Source organism: Echiichthys vipera, assembly GCF_963691815.1.
Source record: "Echiichthys vipera genome assembly, chromosome: 17".
NCBI lineage: Eukaryota > Metazoa > Chordata > Actinopteri > Perciformes > Trachinidae > Echiichthys > Echiichthys vipera.
In genome coordinates this window covers 5,005,108-5,022,302 of record NC_139842.1, presented here as the reverse complement: position 1 = coordinate 5,022,302, position 17,195 = coordinate 5,005,108, and the positions used below count along the sequence as shown (strand labels likewise).

Sequence of the window (17,195 nt, the reverse complement as noted above, 5' to 3'; positions counted from 1 at the left end):
TATATGTTCTTCTATTTATTTAGTAGTGTACACACAAATTAAGCGTTTTAAACAAGATATACAATGAACGCAGGTAAGAGCTAGAGAAAGTATCAGAAAACATGAACAAGAGGGTAAACAGTGAGGTAAAAAAAATACTGTAGTTTTCATAATGACGAGCACTGTGTCTGTGTGTGACACTGTTCCACTTCCCGGCCACAAGTTTCCACTGTGACACAGGATCAGGCCATGTCCTGATCCACCACATGGCTGAAGAGGAACGCACCTACCCATGCATGTCCACGTGTAAACACATCTGCCCGTCTGCAAACACATGCATGGACACACACACACCCTTCTCCACTCCACCAGTCCTCAACCCGCCTGTCTCCCCAGCGTTCTCTTTTTCTCTAAATCAATCTCATGTCTTTCTTTCATTTACAACCTTTTAATCTCTACTGCTGTAGCTTCTTTGTGCCACTTGTAATCTACAGAACTCGTCCTCTTCCCCTCCACCCAACCTGAAAGGATCAGTGCATCTTTATTATTTAAACAATCAAACATAACACAAATCCATCATCTGAAATGAATCAGTATGCACCAAAAATCACAATACAATACAAAATACCGCTCTCTGCTATCTTACATATTGGCACCATGGCTAGCCAAACAAATATAACTACGGATGAACATTTAATATATATCCATAATAATCAAGAATTCTATAGGAATGATAGACACCTCACCTGCCCAGTAGGCCTAGGGTGCAAAAACATGTCAACTTTGGCCCTATAAATAGTGTGATCCATCAGTAATTATTGGATAGCATAGTTCCAAATTGGGGCCTTTCTGTGTGGAGTTTGCATGTTCTCCCCGTGTCTGCCTGGGTTTTCTCCAGGTTCTCTGGTTTCCTCCCACAGTCCAAAGAAAAAAAAAAAAATTGCCCTTAGGTGTGAATGGTTGTCTGTCTCTGTTCGTCTCTATGTGTCCTGTGATAGACTGGCGTCCTGTCCAGGGTGTACCCCGCCTCACGCCCGATGTCAGCTTGGATCGGCTCCAACCCTGCCCTTACTACAGGCCTTACTCAGAAGTTGGAAGTGCCCGATTTCCGATTTCAATGGAACACAGCATTGAAGTGACGATCTGGGCCGGCAGACCAACGGCTGTCAGCAGCATCACTAACATGGCGGCGCATTTGCATTGAGAGAGGGAATGTCTCCACAGACACACAGATTTTAATACTCGGCAAGAGGGCAAGTAAAAGTGCTTTCATCAGTGGGTCATATGATCAATCATTTCACTTTTTGATTGATAGGAACCTAACAGACAATTAACTAGACGAAAATCTTACGGATTATATCTTTAAATCCTATAAACCTGTATTATACTGTAACTGTAGAATTGACGAAAAAACAATAAGCAATTGTTGCACAAATATGAAATGAGTGTAAGTGAGCTCTTGAGTGTGTGTAGAAGAACAAATTGGTTGATGTCAGAATCATTGTGAAAGAAGTGTGTTTTTCCCCCCGAAAGAACTGTTGCTGAATGAGGACCAAAGGACCTTTGAAACCATTATTAACATAAGAAAAAAATCTCAACAGGTACCTAAAGCAACATGCTCCTTTCACATAAATCCCAAAAAATAATTTCAAACTGACTCATAACATGCCAGGCGCAGGGGCTGACATTGGCTTCATCTCTGTGCCATTGAGGAGATGCTCTTCCTTTGTCATTGGACCTACACGATCTCTAACAGGATACCACAGAACCATCAGACGCTGACCAGTTGGAAAAACAGAATGATAATTAAATTAATAAAATGCAAATTGGGGCAAAACAAATATTACAAAAGTCAAGCAGAATAAATAAAACCAAGCAGAATATGTCGGCGCTCTTACGTGTCTGAGGGTGCCCTTTGTGAGGCAGATCTTGCTTACAGCCCAAACAGGGACTGCAATCACAGAGGAGAGGGCCATGGCCCAGCCCAGATAGTAGGCCCATTTTGGGTATACATAGCCCCCGCTGGATGTCAGGGGCTGGTTGTCCAGAAAGGAGCAGATGAAGCAAACCTTGAAGGAAAAGCAGAGGAACAAACAGGCTGCATTAACACTGTGAAGTCCCCAAGCTTTATGGAAGTTGATTGATATTGTGTTATAAACATGCTTATAAGCTAATAAGACATGATAATATCTATGGGCCTATTCAAATTCTGAATTTTAGAGTGTACAAGGGCTTAGAACATTATGCTGGAAGTATATGATGGCCATTCTCATGCTCTATGATGAGGCATTATATACTGAAAGTCAACTACTGAGGACCAAAAACCCTCCCACTAAAGAGTGATGTGTTTTAATAAGATTACAGTCATTCAAGGATTTTAAAAACACCACCTCTCAGGAAATATCTTTACAAACTTTGCAACTACCAGGTCTGTCACAAGCCCCAGAACACATTTTCGCCATTGACTTAAATGGCGAAATAGAGGTCTACAAGTTTGCGTATAATCTTAAAATAACTCACGTTAATATCAGAATTTGATTCATTTGGTCCGATGATTAAATCATTTCATTCCCATCGAAGTTTGCCAGAACGTAAGTCTCTAGTGCGTCCGATCTATGGGCCACAGTGCAGAAGTAGTGCCGATCACCTGCATATTTTTAGATGTGGCAGTTGAACTTTTTTGGCTTCGTGCACCGCCGATCAACTTTCATAGGAATGAAAGGCGTTCTGCTTTTTGAAAGCTGTATCCAGTTCTCTTGATACATCCATGGGTAGGACTCTGTAATATCGCTAGAGTTAGGAGTGATTTCCTAAGATAAACAAGTTGATAAAATGCACTTAAATGTAGTCCTATGAGTGACACTCAGAGAGCCCAGGAAAGACTATTTTCACCTCCTTAGGTTTAACCTTTTTTGATCAACGGTCCCATAGATTTCTTAGAGTTATGAAGTGACAGGTCCTCATGTTGTTAGTGGATCAAGGTCACTTGAACATGCAGACACAGAAGGCCGATGATCAAATCTCCTACCTAGATTGATACACAGCTGTTTTACCTTCTTTGGTACATAAATAGTTGCGCCCAACGTGGGGCTCGAACCCACGACCCTGAGATTAAGAGTCTCATGCTCTACCGACTGAGCTAGCCGGGCTGCAAATGTAGCTAATAACTATGTTTTAAACTGCTGTAGCAGAGTGTAACTCACCGTACAGATTAGAGGGGTGAAGTAACGCCAGCACAGTTTGAAGAGGACCCACGGCCTCTGTCCTGTCATTTGTTCAATTGCATCACACATCTGTTCGGCCCCTGCATCATTGTTACAGTTTGTTAGGGACAGTTTAAAAGACAGAACCTCCTGGTGTAGAAGCATGATGTATGGCTCGTGGCTGGAGAGGTGCCATTTCATCTCCTGGGCACAGAATGATTGAAACATGGTACTGATGTCACTTACCAAAGGCCCAGCCAATAGCCACACACTGGACCATAGACACAAATAATATACATGCTCCATTAGCAGCATAGTAATCAATCAGCTGGAACACGTACACTCCTCCCTGGATAACAGAGAAGAGGCACACACATGTAGTGACACATAAAATACTCCTCAAATATGAGAATATGTAGAGTGTTAGCTGGGATGTTTGGGCGAGGTTACAAAGGCCTGTGTAGTACCTGAGTCGTGAGGGAGATCTGGACGATGAAGCTGATGGAGCAGAAGATGACAAGGAAGATCTCTCTGCGCCAGGGTCTGCGCATCTGTGCTGGGAACATGTCGATCACTGACGATGTTATAGTTTCCAAACCTGCAAACTAACACACACAAACAAGCAGAAAAGGGAATAACTGAATCCTTTAGGTGAAAGGGCGGTGACGTGTACACAGGTAATCTACACGTGCGTTATACTTTTTAATTTAGGCTGCAGCTAGGGATTTTGTCAGGATCCAGGTCCTGTCAGGCTCTTCCCTCTTCCTTTTGTGTGAGTTTGTTCTCCCTCTGTCTGTTTCTCCCTGCTTGTGACTTTCCCTTTGTGTTTGTCTGTCGGAGCTGATAGGCGTTGTTCCCCCAACTGTGGCTAATCTCCTCATCACCGTCTGGATAAATAGCCGGATGTGGCTCACAGCCAAATGTGCGCTGGATATGCGTTTGGTTTTCTCCCGGTCCTCACCTGGACCCTATACCTGTTTTCCTGTTCCCTGGTTTTGTTTGTTGTCTCGTTTTGTTCATTAAATATTTGTTTAAACCTTACTCCGTTTCCTTGTCTGCGTTTGGGTCTTGCTCCTCAGAGTCCACACCGTTCATGACAGTTTAATGAACATAAGGAGAACCTTCTCATACAGTATAAAGCAGCTGCGGACAACAGATACTAATTCCTATTCATTAAAGGTAAAAGCAGATGGATTTAAAGACGTCCCCTACTGCAAACACATTAGTTTAAGGGAGATTTATATGCATCTGCAGTAAAAAGTTGTATTCCTTTATTTCTGTAAATTTCCTCCAAGCATTTTATTTGCTCGTATTGACAAAATAAGATTTGCTGTGGAGTGATTTTGTGAAAGAAACAGACATTATTTTGAGACATCTATTCACAGCACAGTTTGCACAAAACCAGGTCGAGAAAGATGCTGCTATGAATTGGGTGCTTGCAGTGTGCAATGCGATGGATCATGTACACTTTCTAATACACCAGGTGAAACAAAACAGCCCCTTCATAAATGTATGGTACATTCATTAACATGTACAACCATCACACTGAGACAAGAAACGTTTTTGGCTGATCAGTGTCGCAATGTCGTGACTCCATTTTCACATCTCTCACAGGAAATGTAATAAATCTTCCTCAAACCTACTGTTACACAACCCCTGGCTGAAAGAACAAGTCCTGCAGGACTCAAGGCTAAGTCATTCCTGTCCCCATTTGGGACACAGAGAACAATGGAATAAATGAACAGGCGATGATGTAAGTAAGTCATCATAAGTGTCATGCACCAAAAGGTACTAAATTTCATGGTTATCCGTCCAGTGGTTATTTAGATATCTTAGTGTGGATCAAAGTGTCGACTGACCTCTGTGAGAAATAACCAGATATTAACCTACCTTCTCTGTAACTCTTTATCTATCCATGATGTAAATCCCTGTATGTTGATTAACATAACATTCAAGCTGTGAATGACTGCTGGGGGGATTGTGGATAGGAGTCACATGGGTTGCAAATGGTGACATTTGGTTGGCGTAAAACACTGATAACATCCAATTGGGTCATAAACATTGGGTAGTGTGTTTTTGTTACTTGGATGTCCTTGTGTTTGTAAGGTGCTTTTGATGTAACTGTATAAATGTTGAAGTGACTTGGAGACAGGCAGAGATTGTTGGAGACCCGGCTGTTGGTAGCATCTCTCCTGTTATGCATGCAGTATTTAGTAAAGACATGATTTGAGAAACACTAAGGACTCCAGAGAATTTCTTTCACACCTCCAGAGCGACACTGCCACCCATAAGGCCAGGTTTGCGAAACATGTACACAAACTAATAATAACTAAATATAATTTGACATTATTAACAACAGAATTTGACAGGATATCATTCTCCACATATGGGCTGTAAACTACATTTTCACACAAGTGTTCACCAATCCAGCACAAACAGTTCATCACATCTCTGTAGGTTCATAGGACACCATGCGTATATCGTGTGTCATTTTGGCCTTACCAGTGTGTCCAGTCCCAACAAAATTAGCATAATGAAGAAGCAGGCGGCCCACAGCTGAGGCAGGGGCATCATCGCTACAGCCTGAGGAAAAGCGATGAAGGCCAGCCCAGGGCCTGGGAGGACAGAAGAGACATTTAAATTGTTGTCGTCTCCTTGGGTCACATTTTATTCTAACTATAGTGTGAGGGATTCTTGTGTTGAACAGTGACAGGAGCTTTGGGCTTTAAATCTTACCTGATTCAACCACCTTGTTGATGGGAATTCCCTGTTTGTGGGCCATGAAGCCCAGAGCGGAGAAGACTGCAAAGCCAGAAACGAAGCTGGTGCCACTATTGAGCAAACACAACCACAGGCTGTCCCTGAAAACACACACACACACACACACACACACACACACACACACACACACACACACACACACACACACACACACACACACACACACACACACACACACACACACACACACACACACACAAACACAATAACACACAGCTTAGCATACAGAGCACATCTGAGTGGGAGAATGTACTGACAGTATACTTAGACAGCGACCAGGCTGTCCTACTCTTAGCCTTCAGGTCGTAGGGCAGACAGACACAGTTACAGTCATACATGAGCCAGGTATGGACAAAAAGTGTTTCTTTGCTGCTTCCTGTGGCCACCGGGGGGAAAAAAAACACTACTGCTATGTGCATTTGCAATATTGTTTCCCCCTCCCATGTGCTACACAGGGCAGTAATGAGAAGAACGAAAGTGAGACCACAAATACAAAAAACAATGTATGCATATAACATGTCATTTGTGCATTTTCCACATATGTATGTCATGTGGATTCCACACAGGGATGAAAGTAAGTCGGTACTGGCCGGTACGGCATACCACTAAAAGATATGGAGGGAGTTAGCCGAACCGGAAAGGAAAAATTACTGTCTAAAAATTGCACTTTCAGCATGACAACACACCTGCTAACGTCAAATTACCAGTAGCAACACGTTTTCCACAATAAACATTGCAAATAACTCGTCCATGAGCGAGATAGCACGCATACTGCTTAACCACCTTGTGCCACCGTGCATAGCTGGTATCCAAAGTGTTTTAGTAGACGGACGTTTAGTCTCCCGAATAAAAAACAACAATTACAGAAAAATATGTTGATGTTTCAATATTCTGTTTTCAGGTGTGCAGTGTTTCGCTGGACATACAACGAGCGAGCTACGCGTACGGCTTGATGCTGCGTGCTATGGGTCAATATGATAGTACCGCCAATAGTAGTAGTAGTATAACACAGCTAATGGACGCTTAAGGAGGCAGGTTGGGGTCACAGGGTCTTGGAGCAAGCAGGGTTCGTTCATGTCAAGGATGAACTAAACCACACCGCAGACATATTTCTGATCCTAACCAAGTGGTTTTAATGCTAACCCTGACCGTCACCGTTTGTAGGCTAAAATTGGTCTCGTAACGGTAGTTTTGGTGCCTTAGTCTGGCCGTCGACTTTGGTTTGTAAGATGCCATGTGAATTTTTGTGCAGACCTTTTCGTACGATATCATCGTAACCTGTTCACGAGAATACGTTGAACATGTAACACACAGGGTGGATTCAACGGTATCGATTCAGTTTCAGATATGGGGAATGAAACACAATGAAATTACAAAAAAGGCAAACAAACATTAGCTTGGACTGCATAACTCCAGTAACACAACTTCCACCGCTTACTTGTAACAGTTGTTCTTGACTTTGTTGTAGCTGCCAAGTGTAATAAGGGTTCCTGATGCAACTCCATAGGAGAAGAGGACCTGAGCACAAGCCTCCATCCACACCTGATGAACATAGATAAAAAAACACATGCAATATAGCCATCGGTAATATATCAGTGTGTCAGGTGGCTGTTGTTACTGAGTCAGGACAGCATCAATCCGTCTTTAGCTTTATTTACATCTGTTTGCCTGGTCAAGTCAGGTAGACGTGATATATCAGCATAAAAAAATAAATCTCAATCTCTCACACGTGCTAGCTACCACAGTGTCTCACCTGAGTGTCTGCCAGACGAGAAGGATCTGGGTACAGGTAGTAGACCACACCCTGCCAGGCTCCTGGCAGCGTCAACCCCCTGACCAGCAGGATGGCCAGTGTCACATAGGGGAACACAGCCGTGAAATACACCACCTGAAAATGTCAGTGGTTATTTCACATACTGCTGGCCATTTGCAATCACTTGTAGCATGAATTCATGGACTTTATTTATGCATATTTTACAAAATATGATGCTCTCTGAATCAGACCAGCCGAAGAGGCTGAAGGAGAATATTTATTAAGAGTAATAATAATAGTTTTAAGAGCAGATAAGCCAACACACACAGGACAGAGACGCTTCCAGCTATTTGCATGTCATGTTACCTTATATTTCTACTTCACTGCAGTTAAAAAAGTCCTGTACCTAACTGTAACCCCTGTCAGCGGAGGCATAGGCTTATGCGACAGGGGAACATAGGACACAGGGAACATAGGGATGACCCTGGCGGGAACGGCTATTCTGGTTTTTATGTTGGACCCTTACCCCCCTAGATTAGGGCATAACATCAACTAAAGGCATAAATGTATCCCTAACCACAATCAAGCATTTCTGTAGTCTTACCACCAGAGATGCCAGAGAGAAAAATCAACGTCAGAGTTCTCCGTCCTCCAAAACACTTTTCTCAAAGACAATTTACAGTATAAATCCTTAAACCATTGTTAACAGACCTTTCCTGTGGATCGGACTCCTTTCCAGACGCAGAAGTAGCAGGCCACCCAGCAGGCCAGGAGACACAGCAGCAGCTCCCACTTCACTGATCCAGCCTCCTCTATTCCCCCAGACATGGACAACACTCCTCTTCTGCATGGGCACCCCAGATAGTCAATGAGCGTTGCACACATGAAGAAGTACATTGGACAGGATAACAGAACGTACTTTAAACTTGATCCTTTTGATGCTATGCAACTTATACTGTGTTGATGTGACAACACTGACTCACTCCCAGAACTCAGACACTGAAGACTTGGTGAGATTTCCAGATGTCCCGTTTACTGTCACGTTGCCAATATGTATTGCAGTCCCATTTGCGGAGGTGAGGTCCACACATTTGTCTGTTAGGAGGGCAAATGATAACGTAAGTGTTAGTATCCACATCGCACAGTTACCTAGTTAGTTATTCCAACCAGCACGGCACCAGACATCAAGGTACTTCTATCGCCCCCAAAATTGAGTTACGGTGCCTGAGACTGGGTGTTTACCAATGTATAACATGTGATCTGTAAAAAAAGTTGCATGATAGGTTCAATTTATAGCCGTAAGTTAATGTCGAGGTAACAGAGGTTGTACTGGATCTTGACCCACTGGAAAAACTACATCATCAAACATGTTCCAGCAGGAATGTGTTTTGAAAGCAAGGGGGGAAATTAATAAAATATGCAGCTTTCCCTGACATGACTGAACCTGAACTGTTCAGTGCGCAATTTGTTAAAAATGGTACAGTTATGTATCGGTGGTAAAAAGTAAGATTGCGATCAGGACTTTTACATAAGTGCCGCAGGGTGTTTATTCATACAAGGAACCAAAACGTTAAACTGCCATCAGTTGATCATAAAGGAGGTCTCTTAAAGGGAGAAATGTAGTATGATCTTGAGAGAGAGGTATGTTGTGGGTATGTTCTTTTAACTCGTTGCATATCCACCCACCCTCATCCCATACTGACCTGTGTTCCAGGGATTGTTGCAGGTGGCCCAGGGTAGAGGGTCACTGAAGCAATAGATGAGGTAGAGGAGGGCCCAGGCAAGGATAATGCTGTAGAATCTGGAATAAAGCTGGATCATTATGATAGAAAAGCCAGTTCCTGGAAGAAGAAAACATGGAAAAGGTATCAGTTTAAGCCGTCTCTTGATATACGTGAAGCCTGGTTTCTTGAAATGGAAATCCTTTCCCCCTGCAAATGATGTATAGCACCACTTTACAGTATAGTCCTGGAGACCACACTTTGGTCTGTGCTTTTTCATTGTTTTCTCTTTTGCTACATTCACAGTTTTCTTTTTTGTCTCTAATTGTGCAGCTGGTTTAGGCATGTGTGGAAATATACAGTATGTGGAAGTGTGTGTGGAAGTTTGTGTGGAAGCATGTGCAGAAATATGTGTGGAAACGTGTAGAAGCAGGTATGGAATCATGTGTCATCATGGGTGCACATGTGAGGGGAATGTGTGTGTGAATAGGGTGTGTGTGAAGGGTGTACTGTATGTATGTGTGACAACAGCAATAGTATGAATGATGGGGGGGGGGGGGGGGGGTGAGAAAGAGAACACAACCTCCATGAGCAATGTTGTATTTACAAAGTTGATGGCTTTGTCTTTATGTACAAAGTATATGATGTAAAGCTATGTAAAGCCATGATATGTCCATATGCTTTGTGAGTTTGTGTGTGAAAATAATAAAAATAATTAATAACTAAGAGAAGGTTTAGGCAAAGTTCTTACTCATTCTGTCTTATTCCATTATGAGTCCTATTCAAGTTTTATTAATCTATGGGAAATTATTTTACTGGCTTCGGAGCAATAATATTATTACAGAAATAATACATTTTCAGTTAGATAGTCAATCTTGAATGACATAATATCTTCAAACGCTCAATGTGTTCATAACACACACATACATGATGTGATTACCTTGAGCCAGTGGGCAGAGCTTGGGCCAGCAGGTGACGGCGCCCTCCTGTGTGTATTGACCAATTGCAGTCTCCAGCAGGAAGAGTGGCACACCAGTCAGCAGAGCAAAGAAACAGTAAGGCAACAGGAAGACACCTGTACATGCAGAAATACACCTGAGACCAGGGACGCTGTGCAATGGGATCACGACTGATCTGCGTTTCAAGTAAAGGTCTGGCTGCAGGACATACACAATAATAAAATGACAATAATACACAAAAAAACATACATCGAGGAGAAGAAAGAAAAAATCCCTGACATTTTAGATTTACATAGATGAATTACGGATATCTGTTTCCATTCAGCATATCTGATATTAACTAAGTCGACTGTCATTCAAGTGAGGAGCAATAATAACATTCCATCTTTGAAGGTAACATGTCTTCTTGTGGTTGAGAGTTCACATGAGGATCAGCAGAGCAGGATGCGTCATAAACACCTCAACAACCTCCTCAACATTGTCATCTATCTCACACACATTCTCCTCCATGTCACCTTTATACGTTTGCCCCTTGCTTGAACTATCAATGTCCTCGCAGGAACCAAATCTCCCTGCACGCAAGTCATGGGAAATATTGTCGGTTCTCGCAGGTGCAGTCACGTAGCTCTTTATACTATCAAAACAATGTTGAGATTGCTTATGGTTTGTGAATACTGGAAACAGGTGTGGTTCCTGTGTTGCCAGCTTTGTACGTGCGCGCGCACGCGTGTGTGTGTGTGTGTGTGGTTAACTACACACTTCAGAGACAAACTTTTAGACTATATAGTGACCTTAATGTCATCCTAAACAACCGAAACAAATATGTGTAAAATATTCATACCTGTTACAGTAGAAACAGCCTGGTGTCAAAGTGAACACCGACTCGACAAGTATGAGTACAGCACAATGGAAACATACAGTCATGTCAATTTCAGGAGTTCCCGGTTGTCCTCATAAAATTAGGAAGGGTCATAAAATATGGAGCAAAAAAAGACGTGATGAGATGTCAAACATTGAATGGGGTGAGATTGAGAAGAGCAGGAGGGTTATCCTTGGGGTTAATTTGACCCCAGCAATTTAAACATCCAGAAAATGATCAAATAATCAAAGATGTTAAACAGAGCACCCCAAAACACATTCTTATACACCAAGACTACCTTTAACGTGACTTTGGAAATATACGGGGAAAAAACTAAATATCATACCAATTGACCTAAAGTTGGATCCAGGGAAATATGTTTGTGTTTTAAAATAAGTTTATTATTTGTAAGCACTATTTTGTGTTATTTATATTTGGCATTAAAGCAATGTCCATGATCGAGGACAGTAGCATGTTTTACAGTAAAAAAACAAACAAACATTTTCAAATATTTCTAAATATTTTAATTGTAGAATAGATAATTATAATGATCATAATATAAGATATATAATTATAATTCATGAAAGTTGGGTCATGACCGAAAGAACGAGGTCGCGGGTACAAGCGGCCGAAATGTGTTTCCTCAGGAGGGGGGCCGGAGTCTCCCTTAGAGAGAGGGGGAGAAGTTCAGCATCTGTGAGGAACTCGGAGTAGAGCCGCTGCTCCTCTGCGTTGAAAGGAGCCAGTTGAGGTGGTTCAGGATCATCTAGTAAGGATGAACCCTGGGCGCCTCCCTAGGGAGGTGTTCCAGGCACGTCCAGCTGGGAGGAGGCCTCGGGGAAGACCCAGGACCAGGTGGAGAGATTAGATCTCCACACTGGCCTGGGAACACCTCGGGATCCCCCAGTTAGAGCTGGTTAATGTGGCCCGGGAAAGGGAAGTTTGGGGTCCCCTGCTAAAGCTGCTGCCCCCGCGACCGGACCCCGGATAAGCGGATGAAGATGAGATGAGATGAGATGATAATTGTAATTTTAATGACGTTAAGATTATGAATACTAACACGGTATTGTAGAAGTTTTTCCCAGTGAGAATTGTATTGCAGATATCAATTATTCAACCCATTAGCATTCATTTTATATCCATATCCAAGTTCGTTCAGGATATCAAAAATGTAATTCTGGATATCTGAAATTGAAAGTTGCCCTGTTATAGGGACGATTTTCGTTGCCACCCTACTCCCCAGGGGAATTGTTGGGTCTATGTAAAATCATAAATAAGTCATAGAGTGGTCTTTACCTACTCTGTAAAGTGTCCTGAGATAACTTTTGTCATTATTTTGCACTGTATATAGAATTGAATGGAAAGCCAAACAGGCTTGAATGCCAAACGTGACGTCATTTGTTTGGAAGAATGTTGTTGTGGATTCCTGAAATTTTATTTTTGACTAAGAAGAATGAAATGTTAAAGTGGCTTGCCATAGCGACAGCGCTGAGCAGCTACTTGAGTGACAGGCTGCTTCACCCGCGGTGTGTGAAGGAGAGATCCTATAGGGCCTTTCTTCCTGTCGCGGTCGCACTTTACAATCAACACTGATAGTAGACTGTTCATTAACTGACAATTCACTCATGTGCAATATCAATGTATACTTAACTGTCAATATCAATATTTACCCCTGTGAATTCTGTATATTCAGCCATCCAGTCTTTTTTTTTTGCGTTTTTACTGTTTACTTACTTTGCTGTCTTTTCTGTGGGACTTATAAAGGATTATCATAAAACATATATCAAATATGCAACAATTTATAAACGCTGATATACAGTGGCATGTGTGAAATGTGGTCTCCAAGTGGACTGTTCATGCACATTTCAGCTATTCTGGGTTTTACTGGGTGGTCAACATTTTTAAGGTTCATGTGTAGATGTGTAGCAAATGTTACCAGTTTCATTTAGCATACTGAAACATATTACAAAGTGCATGTAAGGGGGGGTGGGGGGGTGGGGGGTGTAATAAGTTTAGCAAGTCTTGAACACATGAATCAAGAAAGAAAATCTTGACCTAGTGGTGTCACGAGTCATCCTGAGGGGAAGGATACTGTTTCACATAACACGTAAAACTAGTATCATTGTAAAAAAGCTGCATATCCACTTTCCCCGGAAACATTCTGAACAGGTTTCATCGGTCTGCAGGATCGGATTCACAGCTTTTTTTTTTTAGAGAATCCTATTCATTTTAACTTGTTTTTATTCTTAATTGATAGTAGTAACATCAATCAAATGGAGCACCAATCAAAAGTTTGGGTGTGCTTTCCTATTCAAACGAATGATAAAGTGTGTCCAAACTTTCGCCCAGTGCTGTATCTATGGGGAAATTTTGTTACTGAGTAGTTTCTTTGACACAATCCACATTCCTGTTGCAGCTTGATTTACTGCACACATAACGATGAAACCTATAACATATACGTGCCTTTACTTTGAAAGACCTCGTTAGTGATTTTAATGAGAGGTGCAATCGTTGCGAATATTACAATATATGGACTTTGTGTGTTCCAGCTCACCTCCTCCGTTCTTATAGCACAGGTAGGGGAATCTCCATACATTGCCCAGGCCCACTACATTGCCTGCTGCTGCCAGAATATATTCCCTTTTCTTCCTCCACTGTTCCCTCTTTTCCACTTTAGTCTCCATTGCTGTGATGCCTCTTCAGTCCCCTGATCTGCACTATCAGCGCACACCCCTGTTAGTCGGGTTTGTCTGCAGACACAATACTGACTGTTCAGCCTACAGACACTGATAGGGCAGGAAGTGATAATTGGTTAACATTCTGAAGCCAAACCGAGTCTTAACCCTTAAATGGGCAAGCACATATAAAAATTTTGGAAAAACAATTCATTTCTATTTTCTGATGTTTCTAGGCTAAAATCACACAATTTCCTGTTGTTGTTTTATTTCAAAATAAGACCTTTATTTTTCATTCTACAGTTTGTATCTCCCAAGATACATTGCCCGTTTAGGGTATTCATTTACCATTTTCCAATTTTTCAATTATTTCATTTGTAAACTTTTAAAACATATTATAAGCAATTCATGTCTACAATGTATACAAAGTTTTAAAAAAAGTGAGGGAAAAACTGAACACAAGTTATTGGAAACAAACCTAGCTTTGAATAAACAACGAGCTACTAACATTACACATACATTAACATCTTATTCCTGTTCTCATGCAAACATCTCCCCTGTGAAACTCCTACAGTAGACATAACCTATTGGCAGTGGAAGCTGTGGAAACAGTTGCGAGGGTTTTGGCCAGTGACAATGCAAAGCCTCACTTTGCACTTCTGACATACGATGGAGGTCTGTCTATCCTGGCACATCCTGCATCGGCCTTTCACTGCCACGATAGGGAAGTGGTCAATCCCGTCATATCTCATATCATCCACAGGCCGGGGGACTTTTGGCTGTTTGATTACTCTTGGTGGTGTGTTGTCTTCGTTTCCTTTGGAGGGGCGACCCCTTTTTTGCTGTTCTGGGTAGATGAGTCCTTTGGCAACATCCAACCTAAAGTCCTTCAGGCAATGACGTTTCTGACCCAGTTGGGCTGCATTAAGACGATGGAGAAGCCAGGCATTATTGACAGCAATGTCAACCATCTGCCAAAACATGGCCAGGTACCATCAATGGGACTTGGCTGGAGTGCGATACAGGGCAATCATCATATCATCCAAATCTACTCCTCCCATGTGAGTGTTGTAATCAGATACAATCCTCGGGCATGGCACTCTTATTTTCTTCTTTTCCTCTTTGGAGTAGCGACTCACTTGGCCAACAGGGTTGACAGAAGCACCGGAGCTCACCAAGGTGACAGTTTTGTTGTCTGCCCATTTGATCAATCTCAGGGATGTGAAAAAGTTGTCAAAGTAGACAACGCAGTTGGAGGGGTTTCTGATGGTTCTGCACAGCTGCAGAACAACATTTCCACTTAACCCAAACTCTTTGTCTGGAGTATAACCATCAAATGTAGACTTCCCCGTGTGAACCATGAAGTCATACACAAAGCCAGTCGCACAAAGATCTTGAAACCCAATTTCTTGGGTTTGCCGGGTTCATACTGCCGCAGACTTCCAGCTTTTTTTCCTTTGTAAGGAAACATCATTTCATCAATTGAGTATTGGTTTTCACTCTCAATGTAATCAATATTTAACACCTTTATATTATTGATTATCTGTAGAGTATAGGCTTCAAAACACAAGTTTATCTGAGAGTGATTATGCCTGTTTTTATACCCCTATCTGGACAACGTATCTCCCAGGATACAGACATTCAGTGCCTGTTTAAGAAAAGTTGTGTGAATGTAGTTCATTATTTTTCAACAAGAATACATAAAATGATCCTTAAAGAACAATATTCTCAAAAACAAATCCCCCCCAAAACATAATTAACAAGAAAAATAACAATGCTTACCTCATGGCCAGTGTCTCTGTCCACGTAGGCTGCCATTTTGAATTTTGACATATAAGTATCAATTTAGTTTGGAATGCTGCCATAAAGTCACATGACCTGGGCACTGGACCCATCCCCCTTCAGACTTTTTCATGATATTCAGTGCAGATACTTAATGCCCCTCCCCCCTGCAGCCTGCAAGTCAAGTCAAGTCTCAATTCTCTCAAGTGTTTACAGGATTTCAAGTTGTAACTGGACCAAGTGGCACATTGTATGTACATGCTTACTAGTTTTAGGTTTATTAACTTTGTGCACAGGTAGATACAAGTGCCACACCCACTACAGGTCATTAGCATAAGGAATGACAATTAAAGAGGTAACTAAGTTAAGGTTTAATTAGGTGAATAAAGGATATATTTGGACCAAACCAGGGTTGGTGATTGTTGGAACAGAGGAACAACTTACCATCCCAGGTTTCTGTCGAGGTTCGATGAAGCGTGTTTTAATGAGTTAACAGGATAATTGAGCTAACATCTTAGTTCCTGGAAAGAGAGAATTTGTCTGTTTAATAAGGTAAATAAGTGTTATAATATATCTGTCCTTGAGCGTTTGCCAGTTTATTCAGTTAACTTATTTGTTATCAAAACATTAGTGAACTTGGCTCAAATACAGGTCCCAGATAACGGGGCTAATCGTCGGCTAGTCATGAATAATTAATCTAGCAAAATAACATTAGCCTACCTCTGTGCCCGACTGTACTATATCATATGAACATACTATATATATATAAATAGCTTGAACCTCATTTGATGTGTAGTGTTTTGTGTTAGTTTAGCAGTTCCTTTGGACAGGTACAGTTAACAGCAACCAGAGGGTATTCTAACCTTATCCTGTAAAGATGGCTGACTTGCTGTTGATGACGACACATTCCCATTCCCTACACACTCTCATACTGCCTTTCATCTGGGGGTATAGTCAGGCCCGCCACGTATCTTCCCCATGCCCGGGGACAAGATTATATTCTCAAAGTGCCTCCCTGCTCAAAAAGATGACAACTTTCAATAACGTGCCGAGGCGCACAATAATGTGATTAACCAAGGGTGTTAGTAGAGAGCCAATACAAACGTAATTTTATACTAAGTTAAATTTATTTTATGTTTTGAAAACATGGTTTGTGTCGGTTGGGATTTGAGGAAGTGTTTATCTTTGTCACAATATAATTGAAGTTTTGTTATTACTCACTGTGTACGTATAGAAGTAAAATAAAAACGATTGAGCATGCTTTCACATTCTTATCAATTTAACACAGATGCCATTAAAGGATGTTGCAGATGAGCTCCAGGTTAAAACTAGTTGCAGTAAAATGAGGGGGTCAGCCCCCCAGAAGGCTGGACTCTTCAGAGTAGGGAGTGTTCTTTCTACAGGAGCTGGTGGTTCATTGGAGGAACCGTGTGACCAGGGGGCGGAGGATTCAACACGTGAACGAATGAGAGCCAGTCAGGGA

General features: G+C 41.8%; 1 protein-coding gene across 1 annotated transcript; it reads right to left on the bottom strand.

The window, feature by feature from the left end:
- Positions 1–586: 586 nt before the first annotated feature.
- Positions 587–13,939, bottom strand: LOC310959259 (sodium- and chloride-dependent GABA transporter 2-like; the record flags this gene model as incomplete). The annotated part of the gene is made up of 14 exons (XM_083930550.1): positions 587–1,757; positions 1,878–2,048; positions 3,183–3,283; positions 3,429–3,531; positions 3,650–3,787; positions 5,685–5,797; positions 5,919–6,043; positions 7,402–7,505; positions 7,717–7,851; positions 8,428–8,560; positions 8,700–8,811; positions 9,420–9,557; positions 10,378–10,512; positions 13,810–13,939. 14 exons carry the CDS (start codon positions 13,937–13,939, stop codon positions 1,638–1,640), a joined length of 1,758 nt encoding a protein of 585 aa, XP_083786676.1. The 3' UTR covers positions 587–1,637.
- Positions 13,940–17,195: the final 3,256 nt, after the last annotated feature.